Below are 27,797 nucleotides of genomic sequence, written 5' to 3'. Positions count from 1 at the left end.
TTTCTCACTCCTCTCTCCCAGCTGCTGTGAAACATTTTTTACCCTTTCTTAAATGTGTTATCACAGTGACCAGTGTCACTGATGGGCTCAGCTTTGGCCAGCTGCACATCTGTTGAAGCCAGCTCTAAGTGGCTGTGTCCAGCCCAGGGCAACCCCTGGTCCTTCATCAGAGAGGCCACTGCAGCAGCACCCCCTGCTACCAAAACCTTGACACCTGCGCCCCGTACAGCTTGAAAGCTAGTTAGATGAAGTCTCCTTTTGGCCATGTTGAGACTCACATTTGGTAAAAGCAATGTTAACTTCAGCTCACAAAATGGGCCTCTGCTGTAAAGATTGATATCTGCTGTGTACTATGTGTTACATATAAAGTGCTGTCAGGCTAATTGAAATACAGCCATCGGGAGTTAAACCTCAAGTATTTAACTTTGCACATAACAGAATGCCCCCTGAGTCCATGGTGTGAATATATTAGTTCTTCTGCTTCTATCCAGTATGCAATTTTGTCTGCAGTATGTTTGTGTCAACTTTGGTTTTTTATTCATGTTTATGTGATGAAAAGTTCAATTTCTTTCTCACTATGAAACTGCCTAAATTTACAAGTTACTATCTTTGTATAGATTCTTATCCTCATCGAGGACAGTTTAAAAATTGATACACCTCCTCTGGCTTAAAACTGTGCAATTTAACTTTTCCCAATTTACTTTTATTTTTTGGGAAATATTTATTAACACAGGGGTATTGGATTTTCCCTTTCACATTGTTACCTGTTCTGGAAATATTTTGCCCTTGCAGAAGTTAGGCATGAAAGGTTATCTAAATGTTTGTGATATGGGCCTACTAAAGAATTATTCATGAATGTGAGTGGTGATACTATTTTCTGAAGCCATATCTGTCCTTGGAAGAAATATATACTACTCTGAAAAATGTCAATATCTCACTTCTGCAGTAATTCATAAGATTTTCCTGAGAGGTTTAACTGTAATGAAAGAGAAAATCTGTGCCATTCCAAGTAGTGTGATTTTTCAGCTCCTCAAAGATGACATAAATGCATAATGTAATAGTAATTTGTTAGTGTGTACTAAGCGCACCTATTACTTTTGGTATAGTTGACTGCTGTGAATTTTAGTGCATTTTGCTTTGTATTGCCAGCTACAAGTCGCTTAAACATTTTTAAAATATCCCTAGATTTCACTTGGCATTGCAGCAGTGATGGTGGTTAATATTTATCTAAGCAAAAACCTCTATAATGTGAAAACCAACATTTTATGCTAATTAAGGTAACACTTTCTACTTTAAAGAAAGCATCTGCTCCATATAGAGCAAAAGAAATAAAACTGAGGTTAAGTATTGCATTTAATGGGCATGGCAAATCTCATGCTGTGCAACTACTCTAAAATAAATTTTATTTCCTGACATTCTTCCTGCCCCAATAAAATTTTCCAAGGGCTTTGGAGCTATATACTTCTTGGCTTTTGGCATCACAGCCAGAATAATAATTTAGAAGTTCACAGGTATGCTTCTGAAGTGTTCCTTTACTCCCTCTTCTCTGTGGGAGATCCCAAGGAAGCATCTAGTTTCCTATCTGTTATTGTGACATTTCCACGTTCCTTCCGGTCTTTAGGATTACTAGGAGAAAGATCTTCACACAGAATCACAGATTGTTAGGGTTTGGAAAGGACCTCAAAAGATCATCTAGTCCAACCCCCCTGCCAGAGCAGGATCACCTAGAGTAGCTCACACAGGAACTTGTCCAGGTGGATTTTGAATGTCTCCAGGGAAGGAGACTCCACAACCTCTCTGGGCAGCCTGTTCCAGTGCTCTGTCACCCTCACAGTGGAAAAGTTTTTTCCTTATGTTTATGTGGAGCCTCTTGTGCTCCAGCTTGCACCTGTTGCCCCTTGTGCTATCATTGGACATCACTGAGGAGAGCCTGGCTCTGTCCTCCTGACACTCAGCCTTTACATATTTATAACCATTAACAAGGTGGCCCTTCAGTCTTCTTTCCTCCAAGCTAAAGAGACCCAGCTCCCTCAGCCTTTCCTCACAAGGGAGATGTTTCACTCCCTTAATCATCTTTGTGGCTCTATGCTGGACTCTTTCAAGCAGTTCCCTGTCCTTCTTGAACTGAGGGGCCTAGAGCTGAACACAATAATCCATATGTGGCCTCACCAGGGCAGAATAGAGGGGGAGGAGAACCTCCCTTGACCTACTAATCACACCCTTTCTAATGCACCCCAGGATGCCATTGGCCTTCTTGGCCACAAGGGCACATTGCTGGCTCATGATCATTCTTCTGTCCACCAGGACCCACAGGTCCCTTTCTGCTACACTGCTCTCCAGCAGGTCAGCCCCCAGCCTGTACTGGTACATGGGGTTGTTCTTCCCCAGATGCAAGACTCTACACTTGCCCTTGTTGAATTTCATCAAGTTTCTCCACACCCAACTCTCCAGCCTGTCCGGGTCATGCTGAATGGCAGCACAGCCTTCTGGTGTGTCAGCCACACCTCCCAGTTTAGTGTCATCAGCAAACTTGCTGAGGATGCATTCTGTAACCTCATCCAGGTCGTTGATGAATATATTGAATAGTACTGATCCCAGTACTGACCCCTGAGGGACTCCACTAGATACAGGCCTCCAACTAGACTCTGTCCCATTGACAACAACTCTGCCTTCTTTCCTTCAACCAGTTCACAGTCTATCTCATTACCTGATCATCCAGACCATGCTTCCTCAGTTTGGCTGTGAGGATGCTCTGGGAGATGGTGTCAAATGCTTTACTGAAATCAGAATAAAACACATCCATTGCACTACCATCATCTATGCACCTGGTTATGTCCTCATAAAAGGTCATCAGGTTAGGTAAACATGACTTCCCCATAGTAAAACAATGTTGACTGCTCCTAAGGACCCTCTTATCCTTGATCTTAACACAGTTCTACAAGAGCCATTCATAATGTGTATATGCTGCAATGCAGAAAGCACAAAGTACCTGTGGCTTTTTCTGGTGCAAGAAAAGTACCTTATTGCGGGAGACTGGGACCAATGTATTTGCAGTGGTTGTGGGACCAGTTAATAGATAGTTATCAGTCTGCCAAAACCTGTCCTGACCTTAGAAGCAAGTCGTCCTCTGAAATACCTCAGGTGCCATCAAGACTGCTGAAAGAGAATTCTTGTCCAGGTCCCATGGTGTTGCTACTGGTTGTGTTTTCCTTTTTTTGCCAGTGTATCTTGTATTTCGTTCTGCAGAGTGGCATACTTTCAACAGGAGGTCACTTATCCTTTCTGTGTGTTAATAGTGTTCTACATGATTAAAAAATTGTTCTGTAGTTTTGCTTTAATTAAACCAACCTCAAAGTCTTAGGGAAGTGCATATAGGGCTGAGGGCAAAAAAATTACAAAACTATCTGAAGTTGGACACAAACACACTCAGAAATGTCAGAATTGAAGTTGCACAGGCAACGTGGGCCTGCATCTCTGTGTTCCTTTGTGTCCTAGCCAGTAACTGGGATTCCTAATAGGCTGATAGCCCCGGATCTTGCTTGAGGTAGAAAGAATCAGGTCTAGGGTAGAAGTGAGCTGGTGAATACTAAGTAGTAGGATTTGCACTTTGATTTAAGATACAGCAGGAATAAGAGGTAAGGTGGGAAGCATTTTGAAGTAACCATGTTTTGCAAATGCTGTATTGACAAAGGCTGTTGCACTTCCAAGGCTCCTGCCCTTGTCCCAGATAAAGGTTAAGTTTCTTAGTAGTAGGAGAGAACTTTGAAACTTTCCTTTAGCATACTTTGCTCTTGGCCCTCTTGGACATGTCAGAAGACCTGGCTTTGAGTAGACAATAGCAACCCTTCCTTTTATATACAGGTGAAATTTAGTGGCTATATCTGTGCCTTCAGTTTCTATTTCAGGGTGATACTCTATAAAATACTAAAGAGCTCTTTCTGTCTTTTGTTGCTGCTTTGCCTGGAAGTTTCAAAGGACAGCTTTTCCTTTTTGTAGACATGGTCATTTTTCTGATACTAACATGCCTGGAATCTATTTTGTGTACTTTTTCCCTAATTCATGTTCCTTCTCCCATCATCATCTTTCCATATCCTCCTCTGCTCTAATTGTGGTGTTTTTCATGTTAGCCTTAGTGTACTGAATTTGTATATTGTCAAATAGATTTAAGAGACAGATTCAGTTCCTTGTTTTGGAAGTAGAAAGCCTTGCTGACTCTCCTGTCAACAACTCTAAACAGTTTTATAAAGTTGTTTTGGTTTTGATGTTTTTTGGGGTTTTTTTGGGTGAAGAAAATTGCTTTGAAAGCCCTCTCCAGATCTAGAATAAAATGCTTATATAAATACACCAGAGTTCAGAAGTATCAGAGATACCTTTGTCAGCCCCCGTTGTTCCAGCCCTCTGCTTATAATCTTCAGGTCATTGAGCTAACCCAGACTTTTACAGCAGTTTCATGGTTTGGGTTTGCCTTTGTTAGAAAAATGAAGAGGTGTTTCTACATGTGGTCGAAGATACTTTCTTCTCACAGGATTAGCTTTCTTAAATCACATTCCTTTTTATTCTGTTAATGCCTGATTTATTGTCCCTAATGCTTTTGATCCTGCTATACTATTTTTAATGCTATGTTATTGAAGCAGTCAAAACTTTTATTTTAAACAAATGGAGAAGTGGCATCAGTATGAATTTGCTGGTGTTTGTGTTTTGCATAAACACACATGTACACTGCAGGTTGCAGTACTGCTGTTGCTCTTCTTTCTTCAGTCTTTGCAAGTGTTTGCTAAGTATGGGTGCAGGTGCTATGAATCTTGCTGTAGTTTCGAGGGGTGAAGATTTTGAAGAATGTCTCCAAATCCTGAATATATTCACCATGATGAGTGTATGCTTGCATGTATCATAGTTGTCAGATGAATATGGTTTAAATGTCCTGTTTCTCAGGTATGGTCTTTTGAGAGAAAGGCTGCCTTGAGCACTGTCTTACTATTGGTGAATGTAGATAGGAGAACTTTACTTGTAACAGTGCATTTACCAGTGACTAGTTTTATGAGCACAATCCAGGGTGTCTTAAGTGTTTGGAATGGATTTGGATGCAAAGTCATTGTTTTTAATATTTTATTTGTTTGATATATGCTGATGATATTCATTGAGGCTTGTTACACACCAAAAAATATTTGTACATGTTAATTCCCCTGGAGGATTCTTTATGTGTCAGTATTCAAGTTTTTCCTGCCTACAACCCTACTTTATCTTGTCCTGGACCAGCTGTGTCTCTGTCCTGTTTTGTTTCTTTTTCCTGCCTGTCATACTTCTCTCTATAATGCCTCCTTGCTATGTTTCTGGGTACCTATGTACTTTGGGAAAGTTATGTTTGAAACCACTTTCAGACAATCTGAAACTTATTTTTATGTTTTCCTCCTTTCTTGGAGGTGTCCACAGGGTTGAAGTGCACCTCTCCCTGCTTGACAAACAAGGAGAGGTTAGAGAGGTTTGGAGTTAAACTGCTTGACAGAATCAAGTCTGTGCCATGAGGAATTTGAGAGGAGTGCTTGCCCGAGCTTGTCTGACTTGGAAAAGACTTGGCACTCTATGCAGTGCAGAAAGAATCCAGATGTTCATAATTTGGAACTCCCAGTTGCTTATTGTTCCTATAGGGTTCTAAGTGCTTTAGATAGACTGATAATTTTATTATTATTATTATTGTGCTGCCCCACTGTTATAAAATGCATGCATAAACCATTTCAGGAAGGAATGTTGACTGTGCTAATGGAACCAGGTATAACAATGGATTATGTGGTTGCAGAGGTGCCTTTTACTAGGGGTTTGGGCTGCTCAGTTGGCCTCGCTGAAAAGGCAAAATGTACGAGTTGAACAACAGATTAATGAAGTAGTGTGCGGCCTTGTATTTTCTGCATTCTGTAAAAGACCACAGAGCAATGCAAAAAGAGGTCTACAAATATAAACAGGTAATACTGTCTTCTTGAGAGTGATGATAATCTGACATTTACTGAAGTAGGTTTATGTTTGCAGTGGAGCATGGCAGCACAGTGCAGGGCAGCAGGCCAAAATTCAATTCAGGGCAGGTTTGAGCTGAAGAGCAAGGGACTTTTGAGGTAAAGAAAATGTGATAGCCTTTCTTTTGTAGCTGCAGTTCAGCAAAGCTTGTTAGACATGAGAACGTCAGGGTCAATAGAGATGCTCACATGTATGCTTAAAGTTAAGCATACTTGCTTTAGTGTGTTCTAACCATACTATTTTGGGGACTCAGAATAGGCATTTTATGATCTACAGCTTCTCAGTTGTAGATCTTCTCATAGCAGAAAAATAGAAATAAGATCTGAAGTTCGGATGAAAAGGGAAAATAACTGAATTAAGCTTGAAAGACTGAACTTAAAAGGTTAAGGTAACTACAGGGTGAATTGATTTTTCATTCATTTGTTTAAAGTCATCTTGTTAATATTTTGGGAGCCTTAAAGGATCACCAGATCTGAGCTTCAGGATTCTTTTACACTGCCAGAGCAAAGTTAATGAGTCTTTGTACGTTTGAGGGTCAGATCTACGAAAACCAGGGAAATGGACAATTTTCAAAACAGAAGCAGAAGAGGTTGAACCTCATGAAACTTACTGTATCATCTGGTCTAAGACCTGTGTTGTTGCAGATAATCTTACATATAACCTGCTTAATAAATTGACGGTGCTCTAGCATGCAAGTGTTAAGAGTACTGACTACAGAACATCTTCTGAGAGCCCAGTTCAGAAATCATTCCTGTACTAGCTATGAACCTAATAATTTCCAGCCTGAAGGTATTAATGGCCACTTTGTAGGTACTAGTTCCAGTGCCAGAAGTGACACTTAGCACAGGGAGATCTTCCAGTCCTCTGTCTCTCTCCACTGATTTAGAGGGAGGCTTAAATGCGGCTGTGAAGTAAAGACAGATAAGTGGACATGAGTCAAAGTAGCAGAGCATACAAAATGGCTCATCTTGTTATCTAAGCTTGAACAGTTAGCAAAATTAGTAAAAGCATATTATGAATGTTGCTTTTTTTTTTTTTTTAATTAGGTGCAAATAATAGTCACGGAGTTAATGGCATAGTGATATTGCAGTGAGTTGAGCAGTTAATGATGAAAGTCCAATAAGGAAAAAGAAGGTGACTCTTCAGCATAAATATGCTAAAGATGAAAGGACTAATAAAGAATTGTGACTTGTGAAAGGCTTCCAGGTAGGCTGCATAGTTGGGAGAAAAATGAGTCTTGTAGGCATGACTCCTGGAGCAGAATCTCCTAACCTTGTCTGGCCTGGTTCAGTTCTTCCCATGGGGACAGACAAAGTGGATGTTGATCATTCTGGATTACCTGTCTCTCCCTTGTCATATCACACTTTTGTGTGGGGTTTTGGCTGGGTTCAAAAGGGGTTTTTTTTAGCTTACTGTTACAATGCAGTCTGTAATTGTGTCTAATGGCAGCCTTGACACTGCTTTGGCTAATGTAGTGATCAACCCTGCCAGTTCAGTACTGCACTGCATTGAGATAAGAGGACTGACTATAGCATTTTCAAGCATATTATTTGAAATGTTATAATTTTGAAATAGTTGCCTCTTCTGTAGGGTGCCAAAAGTATGTAGATTTTTGAATGGAATCTTTTCTTTTGATAGCCCTATATTTTCCTTTGGTCCCAGAAGAAGTGAGCACTTTACTTTTTTGAGGGCATTCTTTTGATTTGCAATGAAACCTTTTGTATTTTCTGCTGGTTTAGTAGCATTTTCAGCACATAACTTCATTAGATTATTTCTTGGCCATAGAGCATCATGGTCCACCTCCTTCTGTGCTCTGCAAATTTGGTTTTGCTTGCCTTTTAAGAATGCAGTGTTCTTGTCTATTTGAACTTTATTTTGTGTAATGGCAAGAATATTTTGGCATAGATTCAGAATTCAGTTTATTCTTTCAATTTGGGCAGAGAAGTAGCTGTATCCTTAAACAAGTAGCAGACTGGAGTTGCAGCATTACTACCAACTTTCATTTGACTGCTATCTTCAACAAAATCATCCTCTTACTATGCTTGTGTGTGTGATACAAGGCAAGCCAGGTGACCTAAGTGGTTGACGAGGCTGAAAGCTGTTCTGGAGAATAAGCCTCATATGATTGTAGGTAGAGGAGCTTGTCAGTATGAACGTTGTGAAGAAAGCAGAAAAAAACCTATGATGCATATCGGTGCTTTTTAATACCCTTGGATTCTCACATCTGCCACTGGCAACCCTAAGGCAGCTGCTTCCAATGACAAATGACTGCTGCTGTGCAGAATCCCCATAATTTCTCTCTGCAATCTACTTTTGCTTGTGGGAAGGTAACATGGGAGTGGCAGAAGTAAGAAAAAACAAACGTGATGGCATGAAATCCAGCAAAATTGGGCTACTCAATTCTGAAAAGCATTTGAATTTATATGTGCAGAGAGCTGGACTCTGTAAATGTGCACTTTGCTCGAGTGGCTCTGTTTCTGCTTGCAGTGGAGAAGGAAGACAGAGCCTTGAGACTCTCTCCTGTGAAAAGTTAAGAAGAGGGTATATTTGAATCTTTTGTTTTAATTCTAGCCTTTTAAAAAGCCATTTCTGCGTGTCCATGTTATTCTTGCTACTTTATTGTAGTAGTAATAATGATAATTATTACTCTGCTTAGAGGATTAAGCACCATCACTTCTGTAGCTAAATACTACTGTCTTTTGCAATCGGTGACATGCTCAAATTCGCAAGCAGCTTGGTATGTTTGCTCCTTCCTCAACCTCCTTCTGCTGACTTCACTGGGATGGTAGGGTCTGTAGTACCCTGTCCCTAGTGTGAGGCAGGGTGTAGGCTGCTTTGACAGCTTCATTTACATACACTGCTAAACACCCAGTCAAGAGCCATCTCACTTCAAGGTATGCTATATGTGAATTAACCTTTTTCAGGAAGGACTTCGTTCTGTGGCCAGGCTGTTGCAGGAATGAATGTAGGGAATAAAAATTTCAGTTATCCTTTGCGTACAGGGTAAATCTCAGCTGTTACAGGCAATTCTGCATTGAAACTAAGCAGATGATCTGGTGCTGAGTGACAACTGCCAGCTAGCAAAACCATCCAAAAAACTGGGTGTCCGTTTTGCAGTTGTGGAGAAACTTAGGTCTTTTGTTCTTGTTATGAAGATAAAAAAATACAAAAAATAAGGGGCAAATCAAACAGGATTGAAGAGACATTATTTTCTCCATGATATGCAATTTCTTTTGTGGCTTTACTGGTTTAGTCTCTTGTCATCCCTTGCCCTGGACGTGAAAGATTGATCTTCTCTGACAGAAGAGATGTGCAGTTTCTATTTAATTTTTAGCAATCGTAGGAAAAAAAATCTTTTGTAAACAACTTTTTCAGTTTCCAGTAGATTAAAGGCAACTGAGTTTTTTGTTATCTGTAAAAAAAAAAAAAAAAAAGTAATAAAACTAGAGGGATAGAAAAATATTTTTAAAAAAGTTACCAGCATAGTCATATATTAAATCTGATGCTTGTCTAAGAGTGGAGAGAATGTCTTTGCATTGCAGTTTATGTTGGTCTTCCCCACACATCTAAAGATACGTATTTTAAGTGACTCCTTTTCAAATTATTACATGAGAACTCTGTGTTCTAGAAATTGTTGGTCTAATTACCCAATAAATCTTGCCTTTGGATGAATCTTTTTTCTTGAAGTCATGTAGACCTATACAGGGAGACTTGTTCCTGATTGCTGGCAGGGTAAATGTAGCTCCATATCCAGAATCTGCCTACTTTTGTCTATCTGCACTACTGCAAGATGGTAGATCAGCATTTTCCTCTTGGAGAGCTAGCAAGTCAGAGGGAAAATAGTTTATGACATACCTGCGTTTTGGTTCATGCTGCATGTGGCTGTACCTTTCCATGCAGGATGTTCTCCTTTTGCTAAGGTTAGGAGTAGCATCTTGCAGGTGAGAAACGGAAGGAAAAGAGGATGTCTTCAGTAGTCCACAGCCAGAGGTCAAGGCTGCTGATATGACTGTTGAGGAGAAAAGGTAAACCAGAAAATTTCAGTACTCCCTCCCTTTGAGTATTTCCTTTGTTCCTTTTCAGCCTTGTCCTTGATCCAAACCCAAAACCATTGTGATTGTAGTAAAAGCATGCTAAACTATGCATACATTCTAGAACTGTTCTAAGGGCACAATGTGATCCAGCAGGAGCTGTCCTTTCTCTGGGAGTTTGTTCTTTCTCCTACAGTTTTCATTGTCCACCCCTCTGAAGACAGACCCAGTTCATCTATAACCTGTCCTCGCTCTGCGCTGCTGAGGTATGCACAGAGGATGGCAAAAAGGGAAAGCCAGCATCAGGAACCAAGGTCTCTTAGTAATAAATCTCACCATCTCCTGCAACAGTAACTGGGCTCTAGCAGAAATGGATAAACAGGAATTCTAAGCTGACAGTGGGGAAGGTACAGTATTATTTCTCCTTGGTGGCATGTGCTCTCTGGAAGAAATGGTAATACTGAACCTGGGATGCAGGAGAGAAAACCTCTTTTAGCTCTTGCATGGTCCTCTTTTATTTTGGTTCAAATGGAGGTTTACAGTATTACTTTTTTTGGAAGTTAAAAATTAAGGATACCTCAGAATAACTTTGAAATAAAGCCACTGACAAAATCAGCTGGTTTAGGAGCTGCTGGTAATCCTATTACCTAATAAGAGGATCATTTAATGTATTTTCTTGAGGATATTTAGGATGATTAATGGGTTATGATGAATGAGGAATATAAGGATACTTCTTAGGTAATTATATTTTGAATTATTTCAGGTAAGCAGAGTCTTTAAGTCTATAGAGAATTACTGAAAGTAGCTGAAAATGAAAACCAGTATTTTTCCCTACATGATGCAGAATGTAATTAAACTACTTTTCACTGCAGGTCTGCACAGAAACCTGCAGAGCTGTCATGCTGAGGGTACATGCAGTTATGCATATCCTTTCTGCCTCACAATGAAGAATCTGGTTGGAAGAGTCTTTATTCAGCAATATACCTGTGACAATGCAGTCCTGGTTCTTAGTTTTCCAGAGCAAAAGAAGCAAAGTGCTTGTGGTGTATCAACAGTGTTGAGCTGGACATAAGTGATGACTGGTTTCCATAGAGTCATCATCTTGTGTAGGGTGTCTCCTGAACAGGCAGCTCTGTATTGCGTCAGATGAAACTTCCTGTGCATACATGAAAAATTGAAGAACAAATTATCTCCTTTAGAGGTGAAACGTGATTACAGCAGTCTGGTGAGCTAAAGCTCTCGTCTTTAATTAATGAGTTAGTATTTCTTTCCTTCCATCAGCCTTATTTTTTCTTGTTGTGCTATTCTGTTCCCAGTCTTTTTAGGGAACCATACTGGCATTTAGGGCAAGGAGTTATTTTTTGAAGAAATGAAAAGTGTAGTCTTGTCACTCGTGAGGAGTGACTAAGGGCTCTGCGTCTGTCTAGTCTGGAGAGAGAGAGGCTGAGGGACAACCTCATTGCCCTCTACAGCTTCCTGAGTAGGGGATGTGGAGAGGGAAGTGCTGAGCTCTTCTCTCCCCCAAAATATACCAAACTTTCCCTTATTTTCCAACTATCTTTTGACACTAAAATGGCAAATAAAAACCTACGAGGAGGGAAAAATTGCCCACAGTAGTGAGGCAAAACTATTTGATTTATATGGCTTTAATTAGAAAAGCAGTTGGGTTTTTTTAGCCTTTTTGTTGTGGGGAAATGCATATTTTTAAAACTGAACTGCTGGCAGATTAGTTTCCTGTTTGCCATGACAAAATTGTACATTATAACAAAATCTGTTACCTCTGTTTTGACATTCTTTTGGTAAGGATTTACTTTGTGTACTTTGTTTGAGTGTTGCATTAAAATAAGTTGACTGGGTTTTTTTCCCTTTAATTATATCTCTGGTCTTGTTAATACATATAATCTATCTTCCAAAATACAGCTAGATGGTTCTATTGCTGTGTTCAACATGTTTGCCCTGTGTTTCCTTCAGTTACAAAGGAGTTCCTTCCTTCTGCTTGCTACTCTCTGGCCCAGCAGGCATAGGAAATATTTCAGGGTTTTTTTGTACAGTTTTATGAGGTGTCAGCCTCTGTTTTCTCAAGCTTGTAGAATGAGTTTGGATACATGGGGTAGCTTCAGGTATTTTTACTAGTCAGTAAAAAAACATTTCAAGTTTGTTTAAAAAGTACTGTGGTACACAGGTACATTTCATATCTCATATTAGTTTTCTAGCAAACACTGAAAACCCCACTTCAAATCTGTACACATGGGTAGTACAAAATCTGTCACATCTGCTATATCTAGGAGAATATAGATATTTTGGTTAATAGAATTGCTTCCATTTTGAATCCAGCTATAGATTTTCAGACACGTTGTCCCCAGCTTCCTATCATGTTTTATCTACAATAGGAAAATCAGAGAGTTTGCAAAATTTAGTGGGCTCACATTCACTCTGGAGTTCTTTTCAGAGGAAGATTAAATGGTGGAGCATGATTTTGGAGCTTGGTTTTGTACAGTATGGCTTTCCTGAGGGTTATGTATACATTTTCTTGCTAGTTTTCTTCCATGCTTTGTGTCAGTTATAAATAGGTATTTCTGCTGTTTCTCTTTACAGAATATTATGGGGGATAAAATGATTTCCTTGTTTTTGGGGAAACTGTTTGGCAGGAGAGGGTAGGGAGCTGGATTTTGAAAATGATGCACTGACATGAAAGCAGTTTATTTCTCCTGCTCAGTTCTGGATATACTTGGCTGTCTATCCATCTCTGCTGTACTCAAGTCTTTGACAAAGGTTTTATTTGTCCTTTGTCTTACGTTAGATTTCCTAGAAATCTGGAAGACAAAACCACATCTGCAGTCATATTACAAAAATGAAAAGGAAGTAGTTCCTGGAAAAATGGAATAGCACAGTCTATTAGTTATTAATATTAAGCATGGCCAGAGTAGTGGGAATTACAGTGGAGGTTTGTTTTTGCTGCTAGCTGGAATTAATACAAGAAATGAAGAGGGAGTGCCATTGGAATGTTACCTTTGCTTTAGGCATAAAGGGGTGGGTGATGGGGAAGGCTCAATAGCCCTGGAAAAAAACAATCAAATTTCTTTTCCATGTGTATTTTGCAAGAGATCTCATGAGTATTGAACTTTGGTGAAAAGATAAGTCTCAACCCCTTTAGTTTTTTCCCTCTTACCAGTTTGTTTTGAATTGCATAAAGTTTGGATTTTTTTCCCCAGCCTCTTAACATTCTGTAGTTCTTTTTCCTCTTCCAGTCTCAATCTGAAGACATGACAGATTAGTGGTGGTGTGTTTTCAAGAAAAGTACAGCATTCTGAAATAGTGCATTTGTATTGAAAATAAAGTTTCACACACTAAGAATAAAAAAATGGATGTGTGCACGGTGTTTATATGAGTAGCATGCTCTAATACAAAGAAACTGAAACTACTTGAACAGGTATACTAAAGAATTTTTGAAGATTTGTCAGATTTATAATTTCATAAGAAATGATGTAATATTGTAAGATATGGTAGCGTTGTTGAAGGAAAGATGATAGTATGGATTACTACATGATGGGTGGTTTTAGGGGATTTTTTGTTGCTTTATTGGGTTGTTGGTTGTTTGGTTTGTTTTTTTTAAAAATTATTTTGGTCTTGCAGTGCAATGTAATATGCAGGGAAAGGACAGATTCCTCTATTTGACTGCTGTGATTGACTTGGCTTCATTTTTTTATCTTATGTTTTAAGAGTTAAGAAACTTGAAACCCTCTGACAAAGGGACTTTTTCATCTTCCTGCTACTGTATGGTGAAGAAAATCTGATAGCATTTTTTAAGAAATAGGTCAGCACCACTGAAAAGAGCTCTTCTGAGAAACAAAAGTATTTTATGTGCCAAATGTATACTTAATAATTAATAATTGCGCATGCGCCGAAGACCCATTTTGATATGCCACCTAATACTGCTTAGCAACCAAACCCCATAACATTCATGCAATTTATATTTCAATATGAAGATGGCATTTAATAACTGCTGTATCTTATGCTTATGTAATATGAATTGGTGGCTTAATAGACAAGAACCTCCTCCACTGCTTGAGACCCTAGCAAAGGTTTTACCACTCTGCACTGTACAAAGCTGCAGGTTTCTTGACATGCTGCATCCTACCAGGCCTTAGAAGAGATCCAGCTTTCTGTTTCTAAAAGACTAAACCAGGAATGCTCTGGATTTGAGCTCTGTCCACCTAATTCCAGGTAGGATGCTGCTAGCTCAGTGGTTTGGTAGAGTTGCGGACAAAACAAAGTGATTGTTTATTTCTGTAATTCCCACCCCATTTAAAACATGCCCCTTAGAGCACTTCACTGTTAGCTGAGCCATTTTTAGCTTTTAAATTTCAATTACAAATCTGAATCTGTTCCTGACTCACCTACAAGTGAAGAGGCAGAGTCAAGAGTACCAAACCTTTCCTCCTTGGTAACAATCCACCTTGACTGCAACTTTTTCATGGAGACATTATCTCCTGAGTTGCTTTTCTGTCACTTGCATATAGTAGAGTTGCTTTGATGTTTTTTATCTGTGACCAGAACTTAAAATTAGGGTATTGTTGTGTTCCTGGTGGAGCCTACTAGACAGCTTACAAAATTAGCCCATTTACTTGTGAGAAACAGCTGAGTGGAGAAATGCAAGAGGAATTAAAAAAAATTTACCCTGAACAATTGGAAAGTAAAGGTGTTTAATAATCTGAAATTATTATTTTTGTTCCTCTTCCTTCTCCTGTATTTCTTGTATTTCTCAGTTTTCTCAAAGGATATTATTTCAACACCCCCCCTTTTTTTTAAATTGTTGGAATAGCTGCCTGAAACAAAAAAAAATCCTCAACCTTGTGCTTTTTGGGTGATAAAAATACCTTGCTCTGCTTTAACTGTATTGTAATCTCACCTGTTTTACATATAAGAGAAGTTAAATGGGAAGAAGGGATTTGAGTATTGGACCATTCCAAAAGCAGCCATATTGAAAATAAAATTTGAGTTTGCTTGACAAACTATGTTTAAAAAAAAAACACAGATAAAAACAAAGCACCCCAAAGAAGCACAACGCCCAAAAAAACCCCAAACAAACCTACAGTAGTCTGTCACAAGCACTAAAAGCCTCCTGCTCTGATTACAACTTGAGTATTTCTTTAAATACTTAAATACTACTTCAAAGATTGAGGTGGATTAAAAAGGATGGCATATGTGGATGTATGCTCATTGCTCGCTTGTAAATGTGTCAAGTCCTGGAGGGTCAGAGAAAAAGCTATATTTTAATTTACTTCTATGATGCTTATTTCTTTGCTAACCTCTGGTTTCTGGTCCATAGATGGCTTTCTTTGTAGCACTGCGAACTCAAATGTAGTCTGTATTTCCCCTCCCACCTCTCTACTCCATTTTGCCCAGGTAGTTCATTCTCAGCAACTGTTTGGGTGGCCGTGGGCTGGACTGAACAAAGTAACGAATCTGGTGGGGAAATCAGTTTTCAGCTCCCCCAGCTGCATCATGCAGTACTATGCATTACTGTGCTAGCAGAGTACCTGGTTGGAAAGGCACCAGAAACACACAGGAGAAAAAAGGAGAAATTCTGATACCTGCCGTCGCTACTGCTGTGCCAGAGAACCTGTGTCCACTGTGTTGCTGATGAATTATGGATACCTATTTGAAAAAAAACTGCTAGGCCATTCACAGCTACCTCATCAATCTTAGTGTGGGACATGTATTTTGAAAAGTGGTAGTTCAGGTTTTCAGGTTAGGCAGCAAACAACAAGCCATAGTCTACACACGATCAAACTCAAATGTAGAGCTGCCATGGAGCAAGATTTCACCCTTACTTTCCGTGCTGCTGGGCCTGCAACTGTGGAGAAAGAAACAGGAGGTCCTGAAGAGATGGCCAGCTGGAAGGTTAATGAGTCAAGCTCAATGGAACTGAGCACTGGCACAGGTTGTGCAGTCTCTATTATTGGAGAAACTCAAAAGCTGCCTGGACACAGTCCTGGGCAGGCTGTTCTATGTGGCCATGCTTGAGTAGGTGATTTGGATAAGAGGACCTCCGGAGGTCCCTTCAGCCTCAATTAGTCTGTGATTATGTAGTATTTGTATATCTTCTGTCTGCAACCCATGGCCGCCGTTGCATATTCATGAGGCCTATGTCCTTTTGTCACATATCAGAGAAGCAGGGTACCATTGGCTAGTGTAATATTTTTCAGTGTTAATCAGTATTCTGGGGATTTAAATTTGCAACTGTGATTCCATATGATGTGCAACTTGTTCATCCTCTTCAGTTTTTCATGTTGGTCAAAAATAGTTTCATCCATCTTTTCCCCATTAGTTTCTGCTGTTACGTTGGATAACGATGGCTTGATTTAATCGGTGTTGTGTTCATTTTTAGGGAATTGTCCTTGTTGTGAAAAACTGACACCTTAGAATGGTAATGCAAAAACTGGTTTGTCCAGGTTGACATTTTGGGTCTGGCTGGTTTCTGTATTAGCTGACATGTAGAAGGAGAGAGTAGAGCAATTCACCTCGTTTCTTAGTGTAGATGCATTGGGAAAGCACTGTTGGTTTATGCTATGCATTCAGGTAGATTTTTAAGATTGCTTTTTCAGTAGTCAGATGAAATTTCCCTACTTTTGGGAGAGAGTGAAATAAGGTTATATTGTCTATAAACAGTAGGACTTATTCATTATGTTAGCTTTTTCCCAGAATTTGGGATTTTTTTTCTTGTCTTGGAATGTGTATATGATGGTCATGTTTTACAGACTCATCTAGTAGTTTTGTAATTTAGACAGTTGCTAGTGAAATAAAGTAGAAGTGGACTGACTGATTTCATCTGTGTTACCAGTGGTGCCTTCCTAGTTCCAACATAAATAGAGCAGCAGCAGTATGATCTGGATCTAGGAGCAAGTAGGGAACTTTATGGTTTAAAGGATACTGAGCAAGCTGTAGGGAATGAACTTCATGAGATGCAGTGAATACCAGACACTGAGCAGTTTCTGCTTGCTTAGGAGCTTTCGGCTGACAAAATAGGAACAGGGCACTGCTTTGGTATAGCTCTCTCTACTCTGTATTTAACAGCCGTCTGTCCTCACCTTCAGGAATTCCCAGGCTGACTGTCTCTGAGCTGCCCAGCATGCAGAGGTGAGCAAATCAGTGCTGCTCTCGTGGGCTGCTGGGTCAAGGAGCAGCAGGCGTTCTTTCTGGGCTGACCCTCTGGGCTCTCCTGAGTGTAGAAGAGAGTCATGCCTGGCAAATTCTCACCTACCTAGTGTGGCAAGATGTGTCTGGTGGTGTGGCCATATGATGTTTGAGTTTTCCATGAAACAGAAAAGGGCAGGTTGAATTGCCATGAAACAGAAAAAGGACAGGATGAATTGAGATGTGGTGGAAGGGATGGAGAGCAAACAGATTAAAATTGTTTGCAGCCTTGTATTTCAGTTTTGATCTTCTGTGACAAGGTCTAACAACTAACATTCACACCTCTGGCAGATAAGCTTTGTGCTATCCAAAATACCACTCCCAAAAATCTGTTATTGACACTGATTGGAAAGAAGTTTTTCTCTGAAAGCTAGCAACTGCTAAGAGATTTGGAAGTAATTTGGACAGTTACTTGTGTTTTTTTCTGCAGATGCCCTTTTGCAAAAATATAAATCCGAACCTGCCCAGAGGAGGTCTGTAAGTGAGGTTGTTAGCTTGCTTCAAGTCAGTTTGACATTCTTTGTACGGAAATATTACATGAGGTCGATGGTCTGTATTCTTGTACTTCAGGAATAATCTCTACCCCAAGTACGCATGGTTTGTTTTCAAATGCTTTGCAAATGAATATTTTATTAAGTAGCTGTGGCCAAATGCTGCAGGATGGCCTTTGATAGCTTTGTAGCCAAACGGCTATAGCTGTGTTGGCAGAGCCCTCTGGTGGGAAAGCAGCCTGGGCCAGCAGCACCTGGCCCTGCAGGCAGTGCCACTCACCTCTCCCACATGCGGTCAGCCAGCCCTCTCTCGGTTAGGTGGCATCCCACCAGCTGCTTGCTCGAGTGGCCAAGGGATTCCCCTTCATCACATTCTTAGCCAGGAGTGCAGAGCCATGTGGAGTGCACTTGGCCTTTTTTAGCAAATCTGGTTGTGTGCTGTATGTGCCTGTATCATTTTAGGTGTTGCATTGCATTGTGAGTAATAAAGGTAGCCAATTACAAGATAATATTAATCCATATCGTGGGGTGAGAGACCTGTAATGAATGTTAAGAATGGCGTGTATGATTTTAAGGTATCTGTGAATACCTTTTTTAAAAAGTACCACTTAAAGTAACTGATTTACTTAGGCATTCAGTGGGACATTTCTAAATCAAGAGCCACAGCCTTCCATTTTTTTTGGTCAGTAATGCTTTTGCTAGTCAAGGAATTTGAGGGGAAGGGCTTTTCTGTTTTAAAGTACCAGCTTTTTGAGCATGAAGGAAAAATGTTATTATACTTGTCTAACCTAAGAGTATTCAAAAGCCTGGTTAAGTCTGCTAGGTGCACTGCCAAACGAGAATGTGCAAACAGGTCTTTTAATATGATTAGGTCCCTGAAGTGTTGATATAATACAGGCCAATAACTCTCCTGCAGGAAATCCAGCTGTTTAAGATTGTGGTGCAAGTAATGCAGGAGTAATGAAGTGTCTTTTTTTCCTCCTCGCGTGCTGGCCAGAGCTTTTCACTCACCACTGATCTGAAACACTCACAATTGTGCCCGGTATTTTATCTTCATTACAATTAAAAGGCTTGAAAAGGCAATTGCCTGTGGTGGACAGGAACCCTCTCTGATGAAGCTGGAGGGTGGCAGCAAGACAAAGGGCAATCATACTTTTTGTGTCATTTCACTTGTTTAATGATCAAGTTTTCACTAAGACAAATGTATAAATTCTTCCAGGAGCTAAATTAACCTTCACCGCCTGTATTTGAAATGCCAATTTCAGTTCCTCGCCTTTGTGTTAAGCTCATCTGCTCCATTGCTGGGGTTTGGCAACACAGAAGTGTGAGGGGTCGTGTGGTGGAACTCCTTACTGCAGGTTGTTACGAGTTCCCAAAGCTGAACGTGTTGCAGAAAACACTTAAACACAAAATTCATCAATATGATGACATGCAGATACTGCCTTTGAGAATACCTCAGCTGCAGCCAGGGGGGATGGGGTGGAAGGTGCATGGCTGTGTGAACTCCCCCTCTTCTTCCTTACTCTGAGGTGAAGGCAGGATGGTGAACTGAATGGGGCTCCTTAAAGCTCTGACGGTGGCTGGTTGTGTTGTGGTACTTGTCCCCATCTGCTGATAACCAGAGGAGCTGTCATGGGGGGAAATAACCAAGCTTTTTCCCGTGGAACAGAGCTGTAACTCTCCTCCCACAGCCTAGATAAGTTATTTGTTGGGGGATATAATTTCCAGAGGAGCCTTCCAGTTTACCTGCAGTCTGATCTGATATTTCCAATGGCCCAGCACCTTTCTTCACCTGTGATTAGAGTTTCACTGGCAGCTTATTACAAATACACATAGGAGGCAGCACAATTTGTTTTCTTTCTTGCAGGGAAGCTTGTCTTCTGGTTTTTCTTCTAGTGTTCTGGGCTTTAATTCTCTGGCAAGTGGTATATGGTATGTTTTTCAAGCCCTATGTCTTTTGGCTCTTAGGATACTCTCTGCTCTGTGACATGATGAAGCTGCTTAAAAGCTGTTTTTCTAATTTATGATTGAAATGCCTTTAAATTTGTATTACACAATATCATCACGATTCAGCTTTGTAAAATACCATCTTCATTCCACAGGTCATCTTGTTCCATGCCTTTTTTAGGATATTCATGTGCAATTTTAATCCTGTGATGCAACAACCCTGCTGCGTTGTCTATTGTAACTCAGAATTTCAAATATAAATGTTGCTTTTACATTACTCCTGGTTATCTCTAATCCCAGAGTCTTACAACAAAATCTGTTAGTGAGTTCATGCTCTTTTGTCTGTGCTTTTTATTTTGAATGCATATTTTCTCGGGAAGTGGCTGATAATGATTGTATTTGGAATTTTTAAAATCATCACTGCTCTCCTGAAGAACTTGGTGAAATCTCATGTTACTGTTCAAGTACGCAGTTGACTGCTTTGGAGATCAGTAATTTGTACCTCTTAAAATGCCGCACTGCCTCGCTTTTGTCTCAGAATTTATTATGCTTCCCAAGTATAATGTGACATACTGAATAGGGCAGGGGGTGGGGACATTGTCTTCAGCTGACATGCTGTTATCAGCGGGACTGTGTTTCTGGACACAAGATTTCGCAGTCATTGGTTGTCCAAAGAAAGCCTTTCCATCTGAGGATTGGACAAGGAGATGCGTCAGTTTGCTGCCCGTCTCCAAGGTACTGGTGATGCTGCCTTCACAAGCTGGCTAACGTCACAGCTCCATCACCCAGCGGGGTGTGGGCTTTTTTCTCCTCTTCTCTGTTTTAATTCTGTATTTGCTTCCTGCTGCATTTCTTAATCTGTCTTCTGCCAAATGCTAACAGCATGATATTTTGCAATCATTTAGGTGAATACAAGAAGGACGAACTCCTGGAAGCTGCTAGGTGAGTGTTGCTTATAATATAAAGCATATTTTGGGGGTGGAAGCAGGAGAGGAAAAGAGATTTTAAAAAAACAGTAGTGTTTTGTCATTGTCTTTCCATGAAATGATGCAGACAAACCACTTTGTTAGCATAAATCTCTTTGGACTTTCCAGTCTGGTACAAATGCAAAAGCCTGTTTATGTAATTGAAATCCCCCACGATGGTGGTTATAAGGTTAATATTGAGGATTTTTTTGCCTTAAGCTGCTTAAATCCTCTTTATTGTTCTTGACTGCTCTTTTCTAGGGACAATTTAAATATTGCAATTTTTCTTTTGGTTTTTACTGCTACCTTAGGTTATATTTTGAAAATAGACTTCATCAGAAGAGACCATAAGGAAACCTATGTTCAAAAGGCATAAAGTTCAGTCATATATTCCAAAGATGCTTTCCTCCTTCCTTATGACAGCACAAGACCATTTTATATAGACTGTTAACCGTTCTAAAAAAATTCTGGATGTTGTTATGTGATTGTTTCAAACGCTATGGGCCGTATGCTATGAAAACATATTTGATTCAGAACATTTAATTTGACAAATGGCTTTCAGAGGATCTGTAAAATTAGATAAAGAAGATAAAAGACGAGGTTAAGGAGAGAAATTAAGAGGTGTTTTTGCATGATCTTTTGTAATACACAACTGCAAATTTAATATTGTTTTCTGTATTTACCTTTGATTTTGAAATGTTCTGAAGATCCTTTAGCCATTTAAAATTCACCCCAGCAGAGTATAGATTTCAGTATACTATACTTTGATATCCAGCTCCTTAGCAAATTTTTGCAAAGAGCTCGGTCTTTTTTCCCTCTTTCTGTAATTCTCTCCTCCCCATTTACAGGAGTGGTAATGAAGAAAAACTGATGGCTTTATTGACTCCTTTAAATGTGAACTGCCATGCAAGTGATGGGCGTAAGGTAAGTTAATACATGCTTTATATTTCTGTTCTTCAAGAAAGGCAAATTTAACCCTACTGGGAAACAGATGTATAAACCAAGAGCGTGTACAGGGGATAAAGCCCTTTACGTCTTTTCACTATAAAATTAAAAGCTTTTGTACTTGATTTTGGCAGTTGTGACAGATCAACAGTCAATGGACATGAATTTTCTATGTGTCTGTTCTTTTAAATGTCAGGCCCTGGCATACATGTAAAGTGAAACCTAAAGACTTTTTATAAGAAAAACAAAATGTACTATTGCAGATGAATAAAATAACTAAGGGAGGAAAGTTATTTGTATCTGAACATTGTCTGGGTAAGGTGGTTGGCATTCAGCTTAGCTTCTAATGCCCTGCCACATAGATTGGCATTGTATTGATATGCTTAACACTTACATTTTCTTAAATACGTTATTACTGTTTTGATTTTCTCTGGCAGGGATGTTTGAATGAGTTAAATTAAGGGTTAGGCTGAAACTGGAGGAGGGAAGAACATACGGAGTGAGAAGCAGATCCTATGATTTTTTTATGTTGGTGATGGTCTGTCTAGACTGTTGGATTTACAACTGTTGGGGGTTTTTTGGTTGTTTTTTCTTTGTGGTTTTGCCGTGTACCAGAATGTTCTTAATCTGCATCTCTTAAAAACGTCTCTCACATGTAACATTGCATCTCTCTTTTGGAGAGGAAAGCATGGGAGTGCTTTCGTTTATCGTTTTGTTTATTTTTGATGGAGTGTATTGGAGCATAGTGTAAATCTCTGCCCATTCTGGAGCTGTTGTGGAACAGTCCGGTTCTACTGAAAGCAATGGAGATAGGCCAGTTTATGCTGGCTATAAAAAAATATATGCTTTACAGAAATATAGTTCCATTGTGAAAACCTCCCTATTTGTAGTACACATTTTAAAATGTTTTCTCAGTTGTAATGCAAGTGAACAGGGGCTTTATTTAGTTCAGCTTTATTTAGTTCATCAGGTGGAACTGATTAAATATTCCCTGTATTTTAAGATGAAACATATTGCCCGTAGTTCTTAATTTCCCTTTCCTTTTTTTAAGTCTTTACCATTTAAATGAATTTGTATTTAGGTATTAATAGTACACTGGTTTATAATTAAGCATAGTGATACACAGCAGTGCATTACTGAGTAGTTGAGTCCCCATCACTATTGATTTCAGGGCAGAGTTGTTTTCTGTCGATATAGAGATGAATAAGCCCTTGCAGATGTGTCATGTACAATATTTGTCAGCCTAAAAAAAATAACCAGAAAAAGCTTTAAAAATTCATATTAAGCTAGTGGAAAATACTTATGTATTATTGCAGCCTCAGAATTAGTTTTAAAATTTATGGACAAAGCTCATAATCCATATTGCATCTAAAGCTAATCAGTGTAGACATTGGGATAATTTGTGTTTGGTTGTTAAATGCACTGGTTATTAAAACTCCTTTTAGGATGGCTTGCCATTCATATTAATTAGCTTTTTTTAATGATGTCTACCAGATATATTTTTCCCCCATCATATGTGTGCAGACTGTTTAAGGTGAAGTAATTCTCTGTAGCAAGTGTGGTATGTAATGGTTAAGTATTTAATTTCTAAGGCAAAGCTTTCAGGTCTTGTACTAGTGCAAGATCATTTGGAGTTTAATCATTCTGAGCTGTGCTGCAAATTAAGTTAACTTTTTAGCATTCTGATAAATTAATTTCTCACTGGTGTAGGTGCCTGCAATTGACCTGTGCTGCTTTACACCAGTTGAGAATTTGTCCATTTTGAAAGTTGGCTTTTGCATCCCTTTATGCTTTTTGTAGTTATTTTTTGCGTATCCCTTTAGTTTTCAAGGCTCGAACTTATCACAGTGTAAGGCCACAGACTTAACACAGCTGTCAGGGCCAGGAAGTACAGATTCTGCAGAGTGGCCTGAGATTGTCAGCATCACATTTACTCTGCAGTACTATCCACAAATTCTTGTGTACACATTTCTCCAGTTTGTGTGTGCTTGAGCTTTGCACATTTCTGAGGTGTCCAGCACTTCGCTGATGAGGAAAACATTTAGCATTGTAGGTAAGGAAACTGAGTCCCCGTTTTTCTATATAGCAGGTGGTGGTAGTGTTTTTTCGTAGTTTGAGGGGTGTGTTTTCAGAAGTTGTCATCTTATACCCATTGCACTAAAAGGGAATAGCAGAATAGTCAGGATATTATTAATCACAATATTGCTTATTTCATTGCTGTATGCAATTTGCTTTTTTCCCCCCTGGGGATTTCTGGTTTCCCATGCATACTGACATCTGAAGTTCCTGGATTTCTCAGGCACCATGTCTGCTGTGGGGGTTTGCTTCATAGAATGGATAGAAGGGCTAGAAAACTCCGACATGAGCTTGTGGATTTGGAACCAGCTCAGGTTGGAAATAACAAAGGCTTACTGCATTCCGTGTGTTGCTTGCAACCTTTTTGAAGAGTATGCATAGCTAGAGTCTGATTCCTACTGGACAGGAGTCCATGCTGCTAAAACAGTTACAGCTGGTGCTGATAACCATCACTCCATTGGTTTATTTAGCATAGAGGTCAAAGACTGAATAGGAGTGAAAATTGAACTTGCTTCTCCTCCAAATCACAGTTTACGTAGATTATATGGGCATTGTGGAAATATTCAAATTACTGATGCTCTTCAGCTGTTGCCTGAAGAGGGAATTCTTCTCCATCGCTACTTGTGCAGTCATATGAGGAGCAATTGAGAGAACTGGGGATGTTTATTTTAAAGAAGAGGAGGCTGAGGGGAAACCTCTACAACTACCTGAACGGAGGTTGTAGGGAGGTGGGTGTTTGCCTCTTCTCCCAAGTAAATAACAACAGGACCAGGGGAAATGGCCTGAAGTTTGCAGCAGGGGAGGTTCAGATTGGATATTAGGAAGAATTTCTATACTGAAAGAGTGGTTGGGCACTGGAACAGCATGCACAGGGAGGTGGTTAAGTCACTGTCCTTGTAAGTATTCAAGAAATGTGTAGATGTGGCACTTCAGGGTATGCGCTAGTGGCTGAGGTTGTGGGCATTTTTGTGGATGTTTTTTGGTGGAGTCTGTGTGGCTGGTTGTGTCTGGTGGTTCTTTGTGTGCTGATGGTTGGACCCGGTGATCTCAGAGTTTTTTTACAACCATGACAATTCCTTGATTCTGTGATTATTTTTTTTTTTTGAGTGAGAAAAAAGTGTGTACAAAAGAGAGAACAATTTTACACATCAGCTGAAGCATTCCTCCATGCCAAGGATCTCTATAATTTATGGAATTTTGTTTTGATGACCAAGGAAAATCAACAGTAATATCTCAGAGAAACAACTGTTTCGTTGAGCTAGGTAATGGTTGAGTTTTGATTAAGTATTGACTTATGTGCCTGTTGAATATATGTGATGGCACGAAGAGTATGAGTACGAAACCATACAGTGCAGAGCTGTACAGTACAGTGCATGCAAATGAGTGTTACACAAGGGTAAGATGTCACAAGAACTGTTTTTCTTTAAACTGTCCCATTTGTTTGCTTTTTAAAAAGCAATGCCCGAGCTGAAATATAATCATTTTCCTTGCCATTTAGTCTTGCATTGATTTTTCTAGAAAGGGACTGAAAAATCACAATTGTTAAGATGTGGTGTTGTGCATAACAGAAGTTGCATCTTAGATCACTTCTGTTCAGATTGCTTTGCAAAGTATTTGCTCTGTCAAAACAGAACTTAAACAAAATGCTCCTGGACACCAGTGAGTCTGAAATTTCACTGTGTCCAGCCTCTGAGCACTGCCAGAGTCTGTTGAGACTGTTCAGTCTTTATGCAGTCTATAGCAGTAATGGCTAATGGATGATACTGATCTATCATACTGTTAAAAAGCCGCCTGTTTGCATGTCTGTCTACATAAAGGTGTGTGGCTACATAAAGGCTGTGGAGGTTTGTTTTACAGCCCCCATTCTTTTTCCTCAGACTTATTTTCCTCTCAGAGTTTCTTTTTCTAGACTCAGCTGTGGGTGAATTTTCAAAAAATGTTTTTTACTGTTTTAAAACAACAGGTTCCTATCTGCCACTGGAAGCTAAAGCTGGATTGTCTTGTCATGGGCACTGGATTTCTGATTTTTCAACTGTCACAGTTTAATCCAGTAATTAATGGCAAAAGACAGGCTTAAAACAATGTACCATGGTTGCAGGTTAAGTTGAAACCATCTGTAAGCTCTCTCATTTCCTTTGGAAAGCTGTTGTGGGCACTTGAAAGGTGTTTCAGGAAGAAATTTATATTGCCTCCATTTTTAAAACACAAAAATATCTGAGCAAATAAGGAAAGACTGCTTTTAGCAATTCAGATGAGAACTCTTCTCTACAAGGCAGACTAAACTTCATCACTGGTAGCTTTCCAAAGTAAACTGCATCAAGCTGATGTGGTAGCTATTAAGCAATGGGAGGCTGGATTTTTTGTTCTGAAGTTGGATTGTTGCTGGAATATAGTATCCTGCTTCTATAGCACATTACACATTGTCAGATCATGCCAGTGTTAAAATACTCAGGTTTCAATTGAATAAAATCTTCTGTTCGTGCAAGGAAACCTAACTCCTCAGGTCAGGAGTTACTCAGTTTATTTTGCTCATTTTCTCAAGGTTCCTCTCTTTCAAAGTAGAGCAAATATCTGATATTTTGAACACAGAACAATTGTTTTTCTGTAAAATAAAATACATGCTTCATATTTTGAATATGTAATTTCCATTGATCTGTTTCTGCTTTGTTTTTATGTTGACATTTTATATGAACCCTATGAAAAACAGTATACTATGGTGTTGTTACCTGTGAACAGCTCGGTCTCAGTTATTTGTTCAGCACGAGGCAGGAATTACTACCAGAAGGCAGCAATGGATGCAATTCCTCCACACCATGTACTTTTCTTTCCTGTGTCTTCTTTCCCTGTGTCTTGCCTTAGAAACTAGAAATTTCTACAGCAAATGAACTAGGGAGCCTGCAGACATTGCATCTCTATTCTATGTTTACAAATATGTAAAGGGTGAGTGTCAAGACGATGGAGTTAAGCTTTTTTCAGTGAAGACCAGTGATAGGACAAGGAGTAATGGATACAAGTTGGAGCATAGGAGGTTTAAGATGAATATCAGGAAAAATTTTTTTACTGTAAGAGTGACAGAGCACTGGAACAGGCTGCCCAGAGAGGTTGTGGAGTCTCCTTCACTGGAGACATTCAAAACCCGCCTGGACGCCTTCCTGTGTGATGTACTCTAGGTGACCCTGCTCTGGCAGGGGGGTTGGACTAGATGATCTTTCGAGGTCCCTTCCAACCCCTAGGATTCTATGATTCTATGATTCTATTCTTCCCCGGTGTGGGACCATCCAGCACTGTGGATGAGGCAGTGATTCCCTGGGAAACAAAATAATAGGTAATTATTTATTAAAGGATCATTTCTAGCATGTTCAGAGTCCTACTTAATTTTATTTCACTGCAGTCTTCTGGCTCCTAGTGCCCCTTTTGTTTATTCCTGGTTTTCAGTCCTTAATAGCTTCCAGTACCTGCCCTTAATACTTCATGTTATACCTCTCCGGTGCCTTTGTTGTTACACATTTCCAAACCAAATGTAGAAAACCCTGGATCCAGAATACTAGTAGCAGGCCTTTGCATTCAGTTTTGAGTCGAAGGAAGTGTACTTGCCTCTAGGGTTTGAGGCTGTTTCTTTAGCCCATTCCTTCCTTCTATATAGACATTCATTTTTCTTGTGCACAGTTCATAGATACAGGGGAGATGATAAGAAATCCAACTCTGAGAAGGTCTGTAATGCTGTGCTGAGTACCAGCATCCTTGGCCTGAAGCAACCCCTGCACAAGATCTTGCACATGTGCATTTTCTGAAGAGGACAGAGTACCTTTCAGCTCATGCTGTGGGACATCTCTGATATAAAATAACTTTGTGTTGGATGGGTTGCGGATTCCTGCTCTTGCTTTCTCTGCTCTTTCTCTCTATATGCAACCAGCTTGATCAGCTTGTAAACAAATGGCTGATAAATAGAAATTGGACAACTCAACATCCATTCAGTTATGTATCCTCTTACCAGGGAGTCTCCAATTTATTGCTGGTTAAGTGCATTTGTCAGCCCCTCTTCCAGAATTCTGGTTGTTCTCAAGCCTTTTCATTAAAAATCTTGCAGTTTAAAAGAAAATTGATATGTCTTCCAACTTCTGAGTCTGTATTGATCGATC

At 39.6% G+C, this 27,797-nt stretch overlaps 1 protein-coding gene across 2 annotated transcripts in view; it reads left to right on the top strand.

Annotated features, from left to right (window-relative positions):
* TNKS (tankyrase) overlaps positions 1-27,797 on the top strand; it is a 135,857-nt gene that overhangs the window by 47,956 nt on the left and 60,104 nt on the right. For both annotated transcript variants that reach the window (XM_051617485.1, XM_051617484.1), the window contains exons 4-5: positions 20,578-20,614; positions 21,486-21,561. In XM_051617485.1, the coding sequence (XP_051473445.1) occupies positions 20,578-20,614; positions 21,486-21,561 (113 nt within the window). The remainder of the gene's footprint in view (positions 1-20,577; positions 20,615-21,485; positions 21,562-27,797) is intronic.

This window comes from Apus apus, chromosome 4 (genome assembly GCF_020740795.1).
Source record: "Apus apus isolate bApuApu2 chromosome 4, bApuApu2.pri.cur, whole genome shotgun sequence".
NCBI lineage: Eukaryota > Metazoa > Chordata > Aves > Apodiformes > Apodidae > Apus > Apus apus.
This window is presented reverse-complemented; position numbering and strand designations above follow the sequence as displayed.